The sequence below is a fragment of the Pipra filicauda genome, unplaced genomic scaffold (assembly GCF_003945595.2).
Source record: "Pipra filicauda isolate LSUMZ 115617 unplaced genomic scaffold, ASM394559v2 scaffold125_size2111803_pilon, whole genome shotgun sequence".
Lineage (NCBI taxonomy): Eukaryota > Metazoa > Chordata > Aves > Passeriformes > Pipridae > Pipra > Pipra filicauda.
In genome coordinates, this window is record NW_024103718.1 from 217,793 (window position 1) to 239,737 (window position 21,945).

The 21,945-nt window shown below is 41.4% G+C and overlaps 1 protein-coding gene across 3 annotated transcripts in view; it reads left to right on the plus strand.

Moving 5' to 3' along the window:
• Nucleotides 1–21,945, plus strand: part of LOC113993001 (propionyl-CoA carboxylase alpha chain, mitochondrial) — a 211,046-nt gene that overhangs the window by 119,840 nt on the left and 69,261 nt on the right. For all 3 annotated transcript variants that reach the window (XM_039389393.1, XM_039389398.1, XM_039389403.1), the window contains exon 15: nucleotides 21,440–21,538. In XM_039389393.1, the coding sequence (XP_039245327.1) occupies nucleotides 21,440–21,538 (99 nt within the window). The remainder of the gene's footprint in view (nucleotides 1–21,439; nucleotides 21,539–21,945) is intronic.

A 21,945-nucleotide genomic window follows, 5' to 3' on the forward strand; every position in this document is an offset into this window, starting at 1 on the left:
TGCAGTTTTGGGCACTGCAATATAAGAAAGATATACAGCTCCTAGAGAGTGTCCAAAGGAGGGCAATGAAGATGGTGAAGGGCCTTGAGGGAAAGCTGTATTAGCTGAGGGAGCAGGTGAGGTCACTTGGTCTGTTGAGCCTGGAGGAGATGGAGGGGAGACCTCATTGCAGTTAGAATTTCCTTGTGAGGGGAAGAGGAGGGGCAGGTACTGATCTCTTCTCTGTGGTGACCAGTGACAGGACACAAAGGAGCAGCCTGAAGTTGTGTCAGGGGAGGTTTAAGTTGGATATTAGAAAGAGGTTCTTCACCCAGAGGGTGGTTGGGCACTGGAACAGGCTCCCCAGGGAAGTGTCACAGCACTAAGCCTGACAGAGTTCAAGAAGCATTTGGATGATCCTCTCAGGCAGATGGTGTGACTCTTGGGGATGTTCCTGTGCAGGGCTAAGGGTTGGACTCAATGGTCCTTGTGGGTCCCTTCCGACTCAGCATATTCTGTGATTCTGTGTAATCTTAATAAATTTGACAAATGATTCCCTTTGCAAACCAAGGAACCAGCCTAGATCTGTAGAAAAACTGACTTGTTCCAACAATGGGAGCTGTTGATATTACTCTGTTGTATGCAGATGGTATGTTGATCTTTAATTCCTGAGGGGCCTTAATCAAAATCCAGGATTAACCTTTAATGTATCTGAATTTCCAGTATCATGCCCGGGCTGAAGTGTTGGAGTCTCTCTCCTAGCTATTGCTGCAGACCAGTGATGGCTTGGCTGTTTCTGTACATGCCTCCTTTAGACTAATAAACATTAGTAGCGTTAAATTTGGTGTGGGAGCTGCAAGCCACTCTCCCATCTGCAAGTTTCGTGTAGTGAGGAGTGATTAAAGCCCTTCTTTTGTTGAAGCTTTACTGGTGCAGTGAGGAATACAGATTCACAAGGCCGGAGACCGAATGCCCGAGAAGTAACGTAGTTGCAGGTGGCCATAGGGCTGTGAGGCTGAAAGAAAGGAGGGAGCCTCTGCTTAGAGATTTTACCCAGTGGCTGGTTTTGACACAAGTGAATAGACACAAAACTTAGCTTAGGTTATATGGTCTTGCAGCAAGTATAGTGTGCTAAGTAAAATAGTTTTTGAGTGGTTTATATACTTGGGCATTGATGTTAATTTATGAATGTGAAACACTTGTTCAGCATTAAGAATTATCTGAACTAAATGCCATTTTTTCCCTTAAAAATTGAATATAGCATCCATTTAAAATATAACTTACGCTTTATATCAGCTAAAATCAGCTGCTCCACTTCTTTCCAGTTCTAAAAAGGCCATCCTTTCTGTAGGGGAATGAATAATGTAGATTAACTTGTTTCTGTGGGCATTTATTACAGCCATACAGAACAGTTCCTGGAGAGGTTTTCTATTTCTTATTTAGCAGCAGTGAAAATTGCAATTATTCTATTTACTTGGCTTGCCACTATGGCAAAGAGTAATTCTTTGGACTGTGAGGAGGAAATGTTTGTTTTCTCTGGCTGCTTCTTTCATATGCTTTTGCTATTATAATTAAATATGGATATTTACTGATAAAATAGGGCATTTTTCAAGTTCAGTTAAACTGATTTTTTAGATCCAAGTTATAGGCTTAGGCAACCCATCTTGTGTTTTGTATAATGCTGTTCATTATAGAGAACTGATAGACAGTGTAGCGAATCAATAAAACATCACCATACACGTCAGATGAACATTAGGGCTGTAAATTCTTCATCAGGAAGAATCTGTAGGGGAAAAGAGGAAACAAAAGCTAGATCAAAAGCGATGTGGGGAATTAATGTGGAGAAGATGAAAGGGAAGGAAATGAACAATAGGATTGATGTAAGTAGAGGATTAGGTAAAGCAGAAGCAATCATTTTTTATGGAACAGATGAAAATACATTGAGAATAATTGTTATGGGAGGTGCAAGTAGTGGCAAGTTGAAAATGAAATGTATTTAATGGCCTTATGAAAACTGGGGCTTGTATGCGAATTGTGCTTATCATTCATTTCCAAGAAGTAGCTTCCTAATAGTTCTTGTAGTATCATGTACTGTTCCATCAGTGGCATTCACAAAAGCTTATTGGATTCTTTTGTAAGTTAAATTACCGTGCTAGCATCACTCAGCGTTGTTTAGATCCAGATAACAATTTTATTTAAAATATTTGAAGCCAACCAAACCTTCAGTTCATATCTTCTGATTCTTTGTACGTGCAGCACTAGGTTAACTGGCTTCCTTAAAGGAGTGTTTACAGACACAGCTTATTACTTGGTACAGTGGGAAGTTCTGCAACTTACTCTGAAAGTTCCTAGAATACAGGACAAACTGAAATTATTGTTAGGGCAAAATGAAATGTGTTTTAAGCATGCTAAATGCTGTTAATAATGTTTTAGGATTAAGGGATGCCTATATTCCAAACCGTGCGTAAGGCTGATGCACAGTTCTACTGTGAGGAGTGCTTTGAAAATAATCAGGGCTGGGATGTTATTGTGTTCCCTGGCTGTCCTTTGCTGTATCCCACTCCATGTAGAGGGTAAGGGAGCCTAACCCCTGGCTCTCAGATTTCAGGTCTGGGTCATCCCAGTCTCTAACAGAGCAGCAATAGTGATGCAAAATATCAGTATCCTTGTGCTTGGGAGAGACTGTGGAGGAAAATCTGAAGGGACTGTGCTACCTTCTTTTTTGGGTCTTCATCCTGCAACTAACAGGGGAAGCCCTGAGCAGTGGGGTAGAGGAGGCATTTGTTCCTAAGGGAAATTTCTTGATCATTGGCTTAAACGATTCTTCATGGAAAATCCTAATTTTTTTCCCTAATTCTGTCCTACTACTCACACCAGTCAAGAGCTATGATGATTACACATGTAGGAGGTTTTGAAACTGTTGTTATTCTTGACTGTCCTCTGTCAGTGTCCATCTGTAAGTCAAAGCATTGGACATGGTGGTGCCAAGAGGGAAGCACGTGTGATGGTGTGGTATTATGTAGTTCTGCCGCTAATGATTTGAAGGCTGACCCTTTCACTGTTTTGCTGGTTTTTATGGCAGTATATTCAAGACCACTTTCAATTCTTCTTGCTCTGTCTGTACTGTTCTTGATTCCTCACCACCTTTTGAGTAATGAGGCCTTGAATTATAGATGCATGATTGTACCAGGGTCTTTATAGCCCTTTCCTTATTACTTACGATCTGTTTGATTTTTCACCTGTGAAGTTAGCTTTGTTAAGATGATGTTCTCAGTAGGGCCTCTGTATAGACAGGGACTATGGTTTCCCTGTTCTGAAACTGTGTCCCTTGCCTTTTTGACCTGGTATAACACTAGCTATTTTGGGGTTTTATTGTATCCAAAATTAATTTTTTAATTTACGGGTGTTCTCTTTTAACTTTACTGTGTGTTTCCCCCAACGTTTCTTACTTGCTTTTGAATTTTTTTAAGTGTTTTTCAGCTTTTAAACACTTTTGTTGTCTTCTTTTCATTTTACTTGCTTTTTGCACTGTATTATATTTCCTGTTGCTATACTTGCACAGAACCTCTCAAGCTATTTAAAAATATTAAGAAGGTCTTAACCTTTTTCTTTTGGCTTTGCTTTGTTTCATGGACCTTTCCCTGAATTTCCCATTTCCAGCTGCATTGATTCTCTGGATTTTAGGTACAACCTTCCTAAGAAAGCATTCTCCAAAGAATGCCTTCTGCAGTTATGTTTTCTCTTATTTTCTGGGTTAAAACTTGTATGGAGCACAATCTTTAACGTGATCTTTAGTTGTGTATTTTTGGGTCTCTGCGGTGCTTCCAACTACTTGCTGTTACAATGTCAAAATTAAATCTTCTTTCTTAGAATGAGTTTCCAGTTCCTGAAACAGATGAGATCAGATGATTGTCCCCCCATATCATGTCACTGTAGATAAACTGCAATTGTTTCTACAGTGTATGCATATATACTGTCTTTGTAGTATGTGGTTGAATGGTTTGGACTGGCTTCTCTCTTTACAAGCAGGGATGCCCCTTGCAGAAAGTTTGCTGTAAATATGGAAGCAAAATTAGTTCAGTCATTACATTCATTGCACTAAGCTCTTCTCCAGTCTCCTAAGGAGGAGGAATTTCTCTTATGGAGATTTTCTTGTTCTTTCATCCCTTCCTGGAGCACTTCTGTGTTATGGTACAGGGACCATTTTATATGACTGGGATAGTGGAATATGACTGTACAAGGGTCCCCATCTGTTATGTAGAATGTTTTACACAATGCATGTTAGACAGAGCTTGGACAGATTTACTGGGCTGAGGCATTGGGTTCTCATTTAAAAGTGTTAGGAGAAAGTAGGAAAATATTAGTGTCTCCGAGAACTGCTAGGACTTTGAATATCAAGGTGTTACAATCTGCAGATAAACTTTCCACATTTTCCCATCTCACTAATGTTTTGCAGCTACACTCGGGAATATGAAATGATGGCTGTTAAACTGAAAAATTTTGTCTTGTCTTTTAAGTTTATAGAAAAAGGTGATAGGTTAAGGATAGGTTAAGAAATATTAATGGAGTTTTTTGAAAGGTCCCAAAATGTTTTTAGAGATAGCACCATAGTACAATTCTATGAAAGATAAGCCTTTTTTGACAAAACCTTTAAAAAAGAAGTCTATACATTTCCCATGGTATTAAACCACCAAAGGCAATAGAAACTGTCATGTCAGAATGCCCCTTCCATTGCTGCCTGAGAAGCAGATCTCATGATTTTTTAGTATCTTTTGTCCAATTGTTTTTCTTCCAATCTAACATGTAGTTGATATCTAGTTCATAATATCAGTGTTGTTGTAAATATGCAGCTTAACGTGTGCTGATTGCATGTTTAATTTGAGACAGTGTAAAACTTACTCTGTTCTTTTGACAGCTGTTAAAAAGATATGTATATTTGATTTGTCCAAAGTCTGAATATTTATAGATAATTAAAATGAAGAGGTTATTTAGCAGGTGCTGACCGCAATTTTGTAGCTGCAGTATTGTAATCACTTTGTGAGGTTTCTCTGTTGAGGAAATTGTCTTTGTTTAATGCTAAAGGATGTAGGTAATCTGTCTCTAATGCCAAATTATTTCAGGGTGTGTTTCACTTTTTCCCCTACATTTACGTAGATCGGAAAACTGAATGTTCCAAACAACTTGTGGAACAGTTTCCATATCAACTTTTATGTACTAAAAATGTAATTAAAATTGTTCAACCTAAAACATGAAAAAACCCTCAAATTTCATTTATATGGCTTTTTAAAAGAAAATATTATTTTATTTAACAGCTTTTGTTAATATGGTGAATTTGAGTTTACCCTGGTAAAAGTCACTAGCAAGCCAGTGTCACCTCTTTAAATGTAAGTGACTGGAACCATGAGGAAATACTGAATTAGAAGAGGTATCTGTTCACACACAGTTCTTTTATGCCTTTTGAGTGAATTCATGGTAATCAGTTTGTTATCATAAACAATGCAATCCCATTAACTTCTAAGATAAATAGCATTAGATGTAAACATCTTTTTTACATTGCTACATGATTTGATTTGTTCTGCATATGGAAACACTTCAAAACTTCTTGGCATTTCCTCTTTTGTGTAGGTGGCTTATGACTCTTGTGATATCTCATCTTCTCCCTGCTGTGTCAGCTTTGCATCCTTATCCCCTGTGCACTAGCCTGTGTTCTTCCCTTTTCTATTTATCAGTGACACATCTGGAGCAGTGACATTCTTAGTCCCTTTTCTGGGTTTATTTTAAAGCTAGAGGAGGAGTTTCTAAAGAGGGAATATGCCTACTACTACTAATAATAATTCCCTACAGTTCTTTTCTTTCCCTGCCAAATGGCTGGTGCGTGCTGGTTAAAATTAGTATTACTGTGTTGGTACTGGTCAAATATGCCAAGAGAGATGATTTGAGTGTGTGGTTGGGGAACAGGAAATGATGGAAGGGATTTGGTAAGTATCCCGTGATGCTGTTACTTCTGACCAGCTTCTGGAAAGTTATCAGTTAAAACATTTGCTTTAGTTTTAAAGTCATTAAACTTCAAAACTAACCAAACAGTGGGAATAGATTTGTAGGTATTTTTTGTTGCATCTAGTCTCTTCTTCCTCAATGCTTATTTTTGTTTCTAAAATTAAAGTCCTTTTTTATCTTCTGGCTCAAAGAAAAGGTCTCCTGTAAACACTATTTTTTCTTATACTTGGGGAACAATATAGCTGTTACCATTTTATTTTTTTCCTTAATCCATTGGTTTGGTAGAACATACAGAAGTGTTCTTTTTGACTGTTTGATCAAACGGCATTGCAGATGATATAAAAATAAATTTGGCTTTTAAAAGAATCAGATTTGATTCTATGATATGTTTATTGTTCTGAAGCATCTGGGGCAGTTTGGGGAAGATGCAACAGCAGATATTTTGCATGTGAAGCTTTTAGTTGAAGTGGTGAATAACCTTGGACTGCGTATATCCGAAGGACTAGTGTTGACCTATATCCTGTTGTGACAGCTGAGAGCAGCAGGTTGGAACTGCTGGATGAAATCCATACCCAGTTGCCCACTGTACTTTCTTCTTGTCACTGCACAATGTCAAATCAAAGAGAGTTCTTTTCTTTCATTTTTTAAAAACTGTTGCTTATTCTAGCTGTTTACTACTTTGAAGAGAAGATAGACTTGCTACCATGGTGGTACGATAGGAAAAGTAATTGAAATCAGTGGCAGACTGTGTCCAGTCAGAGCATCCACCCTACATAACTAGGCAGAGGTGGAATACAACCTCCAATTACAATAAAGTGATGCTTTTCTTTCTCATTAGCTGTTTTGATGCCTGCTGATTTTGTTGTATCTCTGTATGAAGTTGTAAATGGTGTGTGAAATAAAACACTTCTCAGTTGATGGATATGATCCTCATGATTACGAATGCTCTTCACATTGCTGTAGTATGCTTTTTTTAGATCAAACATGGAAGTCTACATAATGCATAATACTCAGTTTAGAAAGGAGATAGAACTAAGACCAATGTTGGGGATGGTCTGCCTGTATCCTTTTTTTGGGAGGAAAACAAAGTTTGCTTTTAAACATAATCTTCCTAATTTATATTCTCTGATATTTTTCCAAACAGATATCTGGGTAGTGGTACTGAGAGTTCCTCACTGGCCAGTATTAATTCCCATCCCTCTCTCCTAATTAAGAAAACAAAAATTAGATACTTGAGAGTTATACATGATGTGTCAACAGCACATTGGCATTTATTAATTCTTGACACTAAGCTTGAGATCCAGCTTCTGGTATACAATCTATTTAAAAAAAATAAAATCTGTCTTAACTTGTATATCCTTGTTATATAGCTTTCACTGAATGAAATGAATATTCACTAAATTAATATATGTACTAAGTGAATACTTAAAAAGAAAGAAATTTATTCCAAAATGTGTTTTGTCTAAAAGGGTAGTATGAGTTTTAGTCTGTTGTGTTTTGTAGTGGCACTTTGGTATGATAATGTCATTCTACTCTTTGAGAATTTATACTGTCGAGTGGGATAGGGCTTGAGATCCCTATGAAGTGAAAGAATGAAACTTGTCAGCTCAAAGTCATTTTGGAATTAGACTTGCTTAGTGATTTCAGTATATAGGCATGAATCATGACTCAAAAGGTGCTAAACCAGTGGTTCTACCTTATCATCACTATTTATTTTATCAATGTGTTTTTAGCTCCCAGCATAATGCTCCTAGTCACCCAGATTCTGTCACTGGTCTCTATGCTAAACCCCTTTTCAAGATAGAAAATGAAAATATCCCCATTAATTTTCCTATCAGTCAAGGAAAGTTGGAGTGCAATGCAGCTTTCAAAGTGCCCTGTACGCAAATGATAGCAATAATCTTTGAACCACTTGCACCATTTTCCAGCCATCTAGGAGCAATATCTGTAGCCAGGCTGGAGTATATTTAACTGGACAGAGCCAGAGTATTTGTCTCTGTAGAGCAATGGGAAAAGGAGAGCAAGTCATGTTCTTTTTTCTCTTCCACACTGATCCAGTAACAATAGACAGCCATATTCCCAAAATGAGCTGTACTTTTGTGTCTGAAGCTGTTGCCAACAAATGTCAATGATTTTTAATAGCTGTTTTGTTGTCTTGCTGCATTTTTAATTTCTCCCCCCCTCCCTTTTTTTTAGTTTTAGTGGGCTCAGGCAGGTTACAAATATGAGGTGACATCTTAGTAATGACTCTACAATGAAAACTGAAGTAGTGAAACAAAGCATTTGCTGCAGTGAAGTGTTTTTGTTGCATACAGCCTCTTTACTAGGTTTTGCAGAGAGAATCACTTCCCTGGTGAATGCTTAAAGGAAGCCCTTGCTGATTAGAGGTGATGAAGGCCATCACTTCTCTCTCTTGTTTTGTTTTGATTCTGTTGTTGTTTAGCTGAGGAGCTGATGCCTGTTGTGTGCTCTTTTCCTTGGTGTCTAGGCTGGCATGCTCCCATTTCTAAAATGAGATCTACCAAAGTAGCTAATGGTAATTTGCATTTATAAGTGCTACTTTAAAGAAAAGAGAGATAATTTGAATGTGTGCACATGTGTTTGATTTATTCTAGTGGTTATGTGCTATTTGCTGCTCTTGTGATTAAGGACTGCCCATTCTGTGAATGTGGTTAATACTTTGAAAACTTGAAAGATATGATGGCACCCCACACAATGTCAAAATGTGCATTTGAAGTAAAAGCCCAGCAATTCAGATCCTCTGGTCTTGTTCATAGCAGGTAAAAGGCTGCCTTGATGACACTTAGAGCAAATGAATTTCTCTCCTGCAGTCATGCACTGAATAAATTGCTTGATCTAGTTTGGTACAAAAGGACATGATCTATAAATAGTTAACAGAGCTTTCTTCAGGACAAGTGATCTATAGACTGGAACTCTCTCTTGGGGTCTTTTAAAAAAGTAAGTGCTGATATGAACAAAAGGAAAGTTTGTTTAAAAAAAAAAAGGCCTTTTTAATGAGATTGAAACTCACATACTTTAGCTCTCTTTTGAAAGAATCTGGCCAACCACTTCAAAAGTCCAAAAGGCTAATCTTACAGTCACTTGAAGAAAAGAAAAAAGGCAAGTCCGTTTATCTGATGTGAATATACTGTCAATAACTGCAATCTGAAAATGCAAGCTAAAACAGCTGGTTAATTTGAATCAAAGACATTTCTGCCTTATAAGCATCAGTGAGTTCAACTTTTACTTGAAAAACAGGTTCAGACTTAAAGGAACTTCTCCTTATGACATTTTTATGAGTTTGTCGATACACGACACTGTTGGCCACAGGGTCTCTCTGTCCTATATGGTCTTTCTTGCACTTTTTTGGCACCTAATCTTGCAGTTTTTTTGACCATTGGTATTTGTGATGAATGAAACTTCTAAGACATTTTGTTGTGCTAAAGGAAGTGTCCTGTGTACCAAATTTCATCATGTGGCATTTTAAGAAGAAAGCAAAATTTTATAAAATCAAAGAATCAGTAAGGTTGGAAAATACCTCCAAGATCATCAAGTCCAGCCTTTAACCAAACACACCTCATCAACTAAACCATAGCACAAAGTGCCACGTCCAGTCATTTCTTGAACAGTTCCAGGGATGGTGACTCTGCCACCTCCCTGGGCAGCCTGCTCCAATGCTTAACCACCCTTTCAGTTAACAAATTCTTCCTGATGTTGAACCTGAACCTACCCTGATACAGCTTGAGGCCATTGTCTCGTGTCCTGTCGCTAATTGCCTGGGAGAAGAGGCCAACTTCCACCTTGCTACAGCCTCCTGTCATGTAGTCATAGAGAGTGATAAGGCTTCCTTTTCTCCTCACTAAACAACCCTTGCTCTCTCAGCCATTCCTCATAGGATGTATTCTGTATGTATGTACCCTGACTCAATGTCTTTCTTGTATTGAGGGGCCCATAATGAAACACAGTCCTCAAGGTGTGGCCTCTCCATTGCTGAATATGGAGGGACAGTCACTGCCCTGGTCCTGCTGATCATACTATTTCTGATACAAGCCAGATGCTATTGGCCTTCTTGGCCACCTGGGCACACTGCTGGCTTATGTTCAGTGGCTGTTGACCAGTACTCCCAAGTCCTTTTCTGCCAGGCAGCTTTCCAGCCACTCTTCCCCCAGCCTGTAGCATGGCAGTGGATGGTTGTGACCCAAGTGCAGGACCTAGCACTTGGCCTTCTTGAAGCTCATACTGTTGTCTTTGACCCATTGATCCAGCTTGTCCACATCCCTCTACGGAGCCTTTCTACCCTCCAGCAGATCAACACTCCCACCCAACGTCATATTGTCATAGAATCATAGAATCAGCTGGGTTGGAAGGGACCTCTGAGATCATCAAGTTCAACCCTACCACCGTGGTTACTAGAGCATGGCACTAAGTGCCACATCTGGTCTCATCTTAAAAACCTTCAGGGATGGAGAATCCACCACTTCCCTGGGCAACCCATTCCAATGCCTGATTACCCTCTCTGTAAAGTATTTCTTCCTAATATCTAACCTAAACCTCCCCCGACAGAGATTAAGACCATGCCCTCTTCTCTTACTGATAATTGCCTGGGAGAAGAGACCAACCCCCACCTGGTTACAACGTCCTTTCAGGTAGTTGTAGAGAGTGATGAGGTCTCCCCTGAGCCTCCTCTTCTCCAGACTGAACAACCCCAGTTCCCTCAGCCTCTCCTCATAGGACTTGTGGTCAAGTCCCCTCACCAGCCTCGTTGCTCTTCTCTGGACCTGCTCCAGCACCTCAATATCCTTCCTGAACTGAGAGGCCCAGAACTGGACACAGTGCTCCAGGTGTGGCCTCACCAGCACTGAGTACAGGGGAAGAATCACTTCCTTGGACCTGTTGGCCACACTGTTCCTGATACAGGCCAGGATGCCATTGGCCTTCTTGGCCACCTGGGCACACTCTGGCTCCTGTTCAGCTTCTTGTCAATCCAAACTCCCAGGTCCCTTTCTGCCTGGCTGCTCTCCAGACACTCTGTCCCCAGCCTGTAGTGCTGTGGGCTGTTGTTGTGGCCAAAGTGCAGGACCCGGCACTTGGCCTTGTTGAACCTCATCCCGTTGGAATCAGCCCAACTCTCCAGCCTGTCCAGGTCCCTCTGCAGAGCCCTCCTGCCTTCCAGCTGATCAACACTCCCCCTCAACTTTGTGTCATCTGCAAATTTGCTGATGGTGGATTCAATCCCCTCATCTAAATCATCAATAAAGATATTAAGTAGAACTGGGCCCAACACTGGTTCCTGGGAGACACCACTAGTAGTGACTGGCCGCCAACTGGATGCAGCACCGTTCACCACCAATCTCTGGGCCCGGCCCTCCAGCCAGTTCCTAACTCAGCACAGAGTGCCCCTGTCCAAGCTGTGGGCTGCCAGCTTTTTCAGGAGTATGCTGTGGGAGACAATATCAAAGGCTTTGCTGAAGTCCAGGTAGACCACATCCACAGCCTTCCCCTCATCCACCAGGTGGGTCACCTGATCATAAAAGGAGATCAGGTTGGTCAGACAGGACCTGCCCCTCCTAAACCCATGCTGGCTGGGTCTGATCCGTTGTCCATCCTGTAGGTGCTGTGTGATTGCATTTAGGATAATCTGCTCCATAACCTTTCCAGGCACTGAGGTCAGTGCTGAGGGGCCTGTAGTTTCCTGGGTCCTCCTTCCAGCCCTTTTTATGGATGGGCATGACATTTGCCAACTTCCAATTATCTGGGACCTCTGCAGTGAGCCAGGACTGTTGGTAGATGATGGAAAGCAGCTTGGTGAGCTCTTCCGCCAGCTCCCTCATCACCCTGGGGTGGATCCCATCTGGTCCCATAGACTTGTGGGGATCCAAGTGGCTCAGCAGGTCGCCTAAGTGTTAACTGCAAACTGAGTAAACTCAGTCCCCTTGTCCAGATCGTTGATAAAAATATTAAACAGAATTGGTCCCGATGTGAGGGACTAGGGTCCCAATATGAGGCCTGGGGAACACCACTTGTGACCAGTCACCAGCTGGATGTAACTCCATTCACCACTGCTCCCTGGGCCTGGCCATCCAACCAGTTTTTAAACTGAAGAAGAGTGCATCTGTCCTAGCCATGGGCTGCCAGCTTTTCCAGGAGAATGCTGTGGGAGACAGTATCCAAAGCTTTACTGAAGTCCAGGTAAATAATGTCCACAGTCTTTCCCCCTTATCCAGTAGTAGGATCACCTCATCATGAAAAGAGACCAGGTTAGACAATCAGAACCTGCCTTTCCTAAACCCGTGCTGGCTTGGCCTAATCCTCTGACTGTCTGGGCGTGCCATGTGATCACACTCAAGATGATCTATTCCATAAACTTCCCTGGCACCAAGATCAGGCTGACAGGTCTGTAGTTGCCCAAATCCTCCTTCTGACCATTCTTGTAGATGGGTGTCGCATTGGCCAACCTCCAGTCATCTGAAACTTCCCGGGTCAAACAAGACTCATGATAAATGAAGAGTGGCTTGGTGAGCTCTTCCACCATTTCCCTCAGTACCCTTGGATGGATCCCATCTGACCCCATAGAGTTATGAGTGTCTAAGTGTCTCAACAGTTTGGTAACTACTTCCTCCTGGATTTCAGGGGGTCTGTTCTGCTCCTGTCCCCGTCTACCAGCTCAGGGGGCTGGTTGCCCTTAGGATAACCAGTCTTTCTGTTGAAGACTGGGACAAAAAAGGCATTAAGTACCTTAGTCTTTTCCTCATCCTTAGTTACAATGTTCCTCTCCACATCCAATAATGGATGGAGATTTTCCTTGGCCCTCCTTTTGTTGTTAATGTATTTATAAAAACACTTTTTATTATATTTCACAGCAGTGGCCAAATTGAGCTCTAGCTGAGCTTTCGCCTTTCTAATTTTCTCTCTACATGATCCTCGTATTCTTCCTGAGTTTCCTGCCCCTTCTTCCAAAGGTCATAAACTCTTTTTTTTCCCCTGAGTTCCAGCAAAAGCTCCCAGTTCAGCCAGGCTGGTCTTCTTCCCTGCCGGCTTGTATTTCAGCACATAGGGATGGCCTGCTCCTGTACCTTTGAGGTTTCCAACCTAAGTATGTCCAGCCTTCCCAGACCCCTTTGTTATTAAGGACTGTTTGCCAAGGAACTCTCTGAACCAGTGAGTTCTCTTTCACTGAGTAGTTCAGACCAGTCAGCTTGAAAGTGCTGTCAATGTGGATTTCCATGTAAAAGCTTGTATGACCTTTGCATGTAAAGCTGGAGTTTTAGTGGCAGCGCAGGCCGAGGTGGTGATGGTGACAAAGGAACTGGCATGTGTTGCTGGTGTGGATGTTAATCCCATCAGAGTCCTCAGATATGTACTAATGTGTGTACACATCACACCTAGCACAAGAACCAGCACTGGCAAGTACATACGTACTGGTGGATGAGAGGCTGGACCAGAGCCGGCAATGTGCAGTCACAGCCTAGAAAGACAACTGTGCACTGAGCTGCATCAAAGCAGCATGGCCAGCAGGTATTGAGGGTGGTGATTCTGCCCCTCTACTCTCTTCTTGTGAAACTGCACCTGGAGTGCTGCGTCCAGCTCTGGGGTTTGCAGCACAGGAAGGATGTAGACTTGTTGGAGCGAGTTCAGAGCAGGACCACAAAGATCATTAGGGAGATGAAGCACCTCTCCTAGAAGGAAAGGCTGAGAGAATTGGAACTGTTCAGCCTGGAGAACAGGAGAGAGAGAGAAGGCTCTAGGGAGACCTTGTAGTAGCCTTCTGGTAATTAAAGGAGGCCTACAAGAGAGCTGGAGAGGGACTTTTTGCAAGGGCATGGAGTTACAGGATAAGGGGAAATGGCTTTAACTGAGAGTAGGTTTAGATCACATATTGAGAGAAATTATTTACTTTGAGGGTGATGAGGAACTGGGACAGGTGGCCCAGAGTACTTGTGGATGCCCCATCCCTGGAAGTGTTCAAGTCCAGTTGGATGGAGCTTTGATGAACCTCCATTGATGGTATAGTAAAAAGCATCCTGGCCCATGGCATGGCGGCTTGAATTAGATAATCTTTAAGGTCCCTTCCAACCCAAACCATTCTGTAATCCTATGATTTAGTAAGTAGGGAGAATTCCATAGGAGACAGCTCTGAAGGACAACAGGGCTCAGAAAAGCTGTCAGATATCTAAGGACAGCATCTGCTACATGCAAGAATACTCAGGAAAATAAGCAACTTTATCAGGAAAAGAGCTTTGTTAAGAAAGGTATGATGGCACAGCTCCAATGTAAAAGCAGCATGTGAGAGGTAGAAGCCTGGACAGGATACAAAGGAGGAATTTAGAAATGCTTTCTGAGCATGGAGGGATGATGTTAGGAAAATCCAAGCTTACCTTGAATGTTGCAAGGAATTTTAGGAAAAACATGATGATCTTCTATCACTGCATTAGTAATAAAATAGAAAGCTGAATAGAGGAAATCCTGCATCAACAAAGGAGTAACAAGTAACAGCAGACACAGATTAGACTGAGACACCTAATGACTTCTTTGCTTCTGTCTTTGCCAACAAGATCTCCGAGGCCTGTTTTGTTAGGGAAAGGATTTGGGGCGTAGGCAGATGCAGATCAGGTCAGTGATTGGGAGAGTTCAATGCATGGAAGTTCATAAGTCCAGACAGGTTGCATCCAAGAGTAGCAAGAGAGCTGTCTGATGTGGTCGCAAGACTGCAGTCTGTATGTTTGAAGGTTGAGGGAGGTCCTTCATTACTGGTGAAAAGCGAATATTGCACCAGTCTTAAGAAAAAACCAAAAGCAACTCCCATGGAACTATAGCCTGGTCAGCTTCATTTCAATTCCTCAGAAATTTATTAAGTGGAGCACATGTCTAGGCACATAAAGAAGGTGATAGGCAGCGTGAATTTACTGAGGGATGATCAACCTGACAGCCTTCTCTGGATCCCTTTCCCCACCCACGACGTGGTGGAGCCCAGTTCTAGTTCCATCTCCATCTGAAGAACCATTCCGACGTCTTGAAAGGACGGGGAAAGGGGACTCCAGCGACAGGGTTTTTCAGGCCCCGAGCCTGGAGGGAAGAGGTGCCCTCCCCTCCCCCCACCACCCACGTGGCCCCATGGCAGGCACAGAGACAGCACACCAGCTGGAGAGGAGGCAAGGGAGAGTTTATTGTTGGGAAGGGGTTTATAAGGCTTTTAGGAGGGTCAAAGGGGAACCAATCACAAGTTCAGGGTCACACAGAAAAAACCATCAGGTAAGGGGTCAACAGCCAATAGGAAGGGGTTTAACAAAGGACCAATGGGACACCTCAGGACACCTTCCCAGGACACCTTGTGTGGGAGACAATAGCTTCACAGGGGGTGTCTGGGAGAGGGAGACAGTGACACTGCAGAAAATACAAAAAGCCATTTTGAAACATGTTTAAACCAATTTCTCATCAGATTCACTGCTACAGCCTTCTATGATAAACTGACAGAATTTGTAGTCTATGGAAGAGCAGTGAATGTCATGTACCTTGACTTTAACAAGTCTTTTGGCATGATCGCACAGTCAGATGGATAAAAAGCCAGTTGAGTGGTCAGGCTTGATGGGTCATGCTTAATAGGTTTAATGGGTTGTACTCTACTTGGAGATCACCAAGGGTCTACAAGGTTCTGTATTGTGACCAGTCCTGTTCAACAAAGTTATCAATACCTAGAAGCAGCAATGGGAGTGCAATCATAAAATTTACAGAAGGCATAGAATCGGAGAAAGTGCTCAATACAGTCAAGGGCAATGCTGCCACCCAGTGGGACCTAGACAGGCAAGAGTAATGGGCTAATGGGAACTTTGTATAACTGAACCAAGTCAGTGTCTGTCTTGTGGACACAGTATCTAGATGTGGTCTGAATTTGAGTAGAAGGATCTAATCACCCCATTCTATCAGCAGACTACACTTCTGTTAACAGAGCACAGGGCACTCATAGCAGCTTTTGGTGCCAGGGTGTGCTGCTGACATTCATGTCCTGCTGACATGTCCACCTACATCTCCAAGTCCTTCTCCACAGAGCTGCTCCCCAGCCAATCAGGTTGCAGCCTGTATTGTTGCAATGGGCTCTTCCTTATCGCATGTTGGACTTAAAAATTAATCTTGAATTTCACAAAGTTTCCGTAAGCCCCTTCCTCTTGCCTGTCTAGGCCCGCCTGGATGGCACCTCTGTCCTAGAGTGTGTTAACGGTTTACCCCAGTTTTGTGCCATCTGTAAACTTGACAAGAGTACGCTGTCACCTCTTCTAGGACATGGTCCTGGAAAATGTCAAACACTTTATGGGTAATCGGACCCTGGATCACTAGCAAATACAGTCCAAAGAACAGGAGGAAAAGCATATACAACAAGAAGAAGCCTAATTAATAAGAACTGCCCACATGGGAAATCTTGCTGGGTTTCTTTGCATTTATGAATAATGCATTTGCATTTATGAATAGCAACATGTGAAGTACTATTTGGTTGTTCCTATTTCCTAATGTGGCAGATATGACTGTTTTTATTCAAGGTTCTTAAAGACAATGTGAAGAAAGAAGTTGGAGCAAATTGTGTAAGAAGACCCAATACTTGCCAGGACAACTCTGCAAATTACCATGAGTCTTTACAGGCTCCAGGTAGCCATTAATTTTCATGATAAGGAAGTGTGTTGTGGTTATGGGCTTTGGAAATATATAGAGAGATGCAAAATAGTGTTTGAACTCTCCTGCTGGCTGGGAAAGATTTTTTTACATTGAGGACTAGCAAAATATTTCACAAAATGCCTTCATGCATCATGCTTCTAAAGGAAGTCTTGTAGTCATCAGCCCCATAAAGACTTACCTCACGTTCCTGAGGTTGCATGGGACTGGAAAAGGTAAGGGATGATAGCTTTGGCATCAGATAGTTTTCATGTGCCTTTGCTATTCCATTCCATGTACTTCTCTGTTAGCTGGATAGTGGATTAGTTGAGAATTTCATTAATTTTGTGAAAACTGGAAACCAAAAGCTGCTTTGTTCACCTCAGTTTTGCTTAGCCTGAGATCACTGCAGACTGTTACTGAATGTACTAAATATTGCTCCTATAGCTGGACCTGCTATTGCCGCACTGTGCTACAAGTCCTCTGACCACCTCCTCTTTTGCACAGGAGGCAATACCTATCCTTTACCTGACTTATAAAAATGTAAAGAATCTCCTTGCTATTTTGGCATGGGTGGTGCATTTAGCAGTAATGGAAGTAAAGGGTCTTCTGCCTGAGACAGTTACTTTTTCCAGAGAAGAGGTCATCTTTACTTTATGTAGGCTTGAATAAAGTCCTTGACTGTGTAAGCTATCTCACGTTCACAACAGTGATGCTTGCTAGTTTTGTTCCTTCCTCGCAGGAATGGTTTTAAGATTTCACTTTGTAGAGCTTTTACTGCCCACTGAATGTGCCTTATATTTCCAGCTAAATTAATGCCAGTTGAAGGGATTGGAGGCTATGACAGTGAATATTCATTAATCTCCAGTGAAGAGTAATATCTGTTTTCCTGAAAGGTACATCTTCATGGGCAGCTGTCTTGATCAGAGAAAGATTTCAGTAAGGCACATCTACAGAGGATGACTTCTCATTTGGTAGATCTGATAGGGAATGCCATCACTTTTGCTATAGCAAGAGGTAGAATTAAGAGGTATATGGAATATGGCTAGGGGTAGCATATCCAAGTAGTTAGGGCCAAGACTCTTGAGTTAAACACGCTGGGAGGCAGAACTGGAACTGTGGGATTAAATCAGCAGACTTAAGTTAGTCAGACTCAAGGCTGGCATGAGGAACTTCAGGCATAATGTTTTGAAGGATCAGGCAGGAAACAAATGCTTGAGCTGCCCTCCAGTCTCCTGGAAAACTACCTTCATTTCCAGGAGAAAAGTAGTGACATGTGCCAGATGTACGCGAGACTCTGCATTAGTAAATTAACAGGGCTATAACACTCAGGCTTGTGCTGCCTTCTTTAATTGCCTGACATGCATATAGAATGCCAAATGTTGTTCTCTAAAGGAAACTGAATGCAGATTATGCTTTGCAGCTCTTTGCACTATTGGTTAGCTGGTACCTATCACGTGAACATCAGGAACTCAGTCCACAAGAGGTGAAGGGGCTGCTGCTTGTGTAGTTCAGGTGCATGCCAGTGAAAGTCTGCAAAGTTGTGACAGTGGAGTAAGCTGTTGACCTTTTTCTAGCATCGTGTCTTGGACTTGTCATTCTTCTTTCCGAGACCTCATTTGCAATAGCTTTTGAATTGGAAATAATTGGAAAGGACTGTGGCTGCTTTTATCTTTTATGCCCTTACACAGGGACGAACAAACCTTTTTAAAAAAGGAACAATCCACCACCACTACACCACATGGATGTATTGTAGCAATGGTTTAACAACCACAGTTACTGTAGATGCACGTATGCATGCCTACATACCCACACACCCCTGTATTCTTGGAACTGAGTGGTTGAGGATAAAGCTAGACTACATAGCTGTGGTGTAAAGCACAATGTGACTCCCACTGCAGGAGTGAATTGACTGGGATCTTTTCCCTGCAGTTCAAGTGTTACCATCCGTTCAATGATGATTTGTTCTTGGCCGTCTTTGGAGCACAGAAACAAAATAAAACAGGAAGTAGTCAATGTAACTTCAGTAGTTAATCCCCATGTCTCCCTTCACACTCTACATCCTTACACCCCCTCTCCCCTCCCAAGCCTAAAGCAAAAAGACCCTGGTTTTATTGCAGTATTTGTTAGGTTCCATTATTCTATGCATTGCTAGAGGATGAATGAAGACAAATGAAAACTTCTGACAAGTTCTTTGAGTGTCTTGTCTCTTCCCCTCCTTCTACACACTAACCTGGCTAGGTTGTTGGCTGCTGAGCTGCAGAAAGAAGATTTACTCTATTGGGTAAAGTATTGGTTTGATTTCAATCCCCACCTGGTTTTTGTTCCACTGTGTCCTATCTTCCCCCTTCTTCCCCCTTTTCCCTCATTTTTAGTAAAAGTAACATGCTCACTACATGGTAAATTTCTTACCCTCAGTCCTTGTTAATTTTTTATGATATCCTGACTTCTTGTCTTTATCATCCTACCTATTGGAGCACAGATACCCAAATTTCCTTGGGATTCTCTTGGCTTCAGGTCATCTTCCCCCGCTGCACATACCACACTGAGCTGGAGGTGAAAACAGCTAAAAGCCAGCTCCATTCTGTGAGAAGAATACTGAGGTTTATGGGATATGCATTAGTTCACATAACCCTTCCTCTGACTCTTTATTCTTTCTTGAATTGGGAAACCTAGCATCTGCTTGATGTCTCTTCTTTCAGGGTGGTTTCCACCAGAAATGCTTTAATACTAGTGTAATCTGGAATCAGTGATGGCTGGACTTGTATAGACCCTTGTGAGGGATTTTGAACAGGTCATTTACCACTGTGACCCACTTGGTTTACTTCTCTTTTGCTCATCTGTACAGTGACAAAAGAGCTAATGATTAAACTTGAGTTTGTTGTGGAGGTATCGACTTGCATCTTGTCCCTGGAACACCCTTTGGCTAGAACTATAGATACTGGCTATAGATTTTCTGCAAGGCTGCATGTAAATCCTGCAGTGCAACGAGCAGTTCAGTGCACAGTTGAAGGTTTTTTTGGTGACCAGTAGCCTGGTCTGCTTTCATACCATCTCACCTCCCTCCCTGGAGACACATGGTAAATGATGTTTTCAGACCCAGACTCGAGTGCAGACAAGTCTTTCTTTGGTTTTAGCGATAGCGACAGGCAGCTTTTTAAGTAATTGCCTTACCAAAGTTCAATTGGTAATCAGAGGGGGTTAAGACAGAGTGCTGAGTTTGCTTTTCTCCATTTGGAGAGTTTTTCAGATGTTTCTTCTGTTCTCAATAAAGATGGTACTTGCTGATTCAGGTATGCTGAGAGTGGGCTCGGTTCACCAGTGTGTTCCAGCTGCTTTGCAGTGCTCTGCAAATGCAAACCAGCTGCAGGCCTGGCTTAACTCAAGCCAGGTTTGGGGCTGGTTTGCATCACTGGAGCAGTGTAAAGTACCTGAAGCATGCCAGCTAATGTAGCCTATTGGTGAACCTTTATAAATCACTTGTTTTTCTTCATGTTCTTTACATGTAACTTTATTTATAGTTAAAGCCCATAGAAATTGTGTAGATTGTATTCCTAAGACAGACTTTGTGTTCTAAACTGAAATCTATAAAATTAGAGGGTTTTTTTAAGCCGGAACTTTTTCTTCTTAACGGAAATAAAATTATCAGATTACACACTGATCCTCTGCACTTCTCTGCTATGGATTTCTTTTAAGATGCCTGTTCTTATAATAAGATGAAATAATAAGTCTGAGATCTAAAAGAGTAGGCATTATAAGTTTTATTTTGCAAAATGTGGGCTCAGCTTTTATTCTAAATGCAGTACATTTTCTCTAGTTTGAGAATGTATGCAATATTTGTGTCATTATCACTATTGTCTGTAATTTACTGATTAAAAAATACTTTGGAGATTTTGAGAGAGGGAGGAAATTGGTCAACTGTGACTTTTTTCCTCTGTTTATAGTAAATTATATAACTGAAATCATATTTACCTACCTTCAATAGCATGATGAGTGTTCAAAACATGCAAAAAATATTAATCACTAATTATATTAATCCATGTATAATAATTTTTTTCATAATCCATGTCTTTGAGGCTCTCATAGTGTTGAATATGTGATGTGTGTTTTTAAACAGTATTATACAACAGAAGAATGACAGAAGTATCATTACAACTACTCTAATCTACACTGAACCCAGAATTTTTACTCTTCACCTAGAAATATATTTTAAAAGGAGTATGGGATGATTAAAAAAAATAAATCTATCTGGATAAGCATATTGGCATTCAAGTCAGAAATTGTATTGCTGTGATCAGCTGTATATTGAAAGAAAACATGTCAGAATTTGCAAAGTTTTTCTAGACTTTGAGATAAAATGCTGAAGAATTAATTACTACCTCATATTAATTAAGATAACAATGCAAAACCCTTCATTAAAAGCATAGGAAAAGTTCTTCCTAGGTCCTTGGAGAGAATATTATATGCAAGCCCTGTTGTGTGGGTTGCAAGGTGTCACTGGAATTTATATGCATTACTTGTCTAATTGCAGTAAATGTAGCATGTCCAGATAGGTTTAAAAGTTGGATGGCTGTTTGTTACTTGCTGGAAATCACTTGAAACCTTGCTACTCAGAGGCAGCTGTTCACAGGTCCTTCACCTCTCCCCAGAGATAGGTGGAAGACTCTGTTGTTGGACCCTGTCTTTTATGGCAGAAGCAGTAAACATGACAGGTTGTTTGGGAGCCATCTGTTTTAAAATGGTTGCTGCTTTGTATGCAGTAATGAACTTGAGATCAGTTTTCTGTCTGTCTTCATAGTAACAGCCTTGTTTGGTGTCACAACAGGTGGAAGTTGATGGGATGAAACTAAATGTGACCAGCGAGTGGAACCTGGCTTCACCCTTGTTGTCTGTCACCATTGATGGCACTCAGAGGACTATACAGGTAATCTCACCAATGCATCATTTGTAGAGCTGAGGTAACCAGAAGTCTCGGGGCATAAAAATTATACTGAAATGTGGGGTCTAAACTTGCTGCATCATAAAAATTATGTGATGTTTCAAGTAGCACAATGTTTCTACTTTGAGACGAATTCACTCCGCTGATGCTCTGGATGCATTCGAAGGTACTTACTGAGAGTTTTGAATATCTTTCTTTTAAAGAAAGTTCCTTATGTAGACAGAAGTTTACCCCAGCTTATAGGATCTCTTTACTGAATGGCTTGTGAGAAGACATAGTTTCTTAATCACTTAAGAAATAAAAAACAGATTACTGAAAAAAACCTGACCAAATGAAGCCAAAAATATCCCAACCCACAACAAAAACCCACACAGGGTCATGGAGTAAAATTA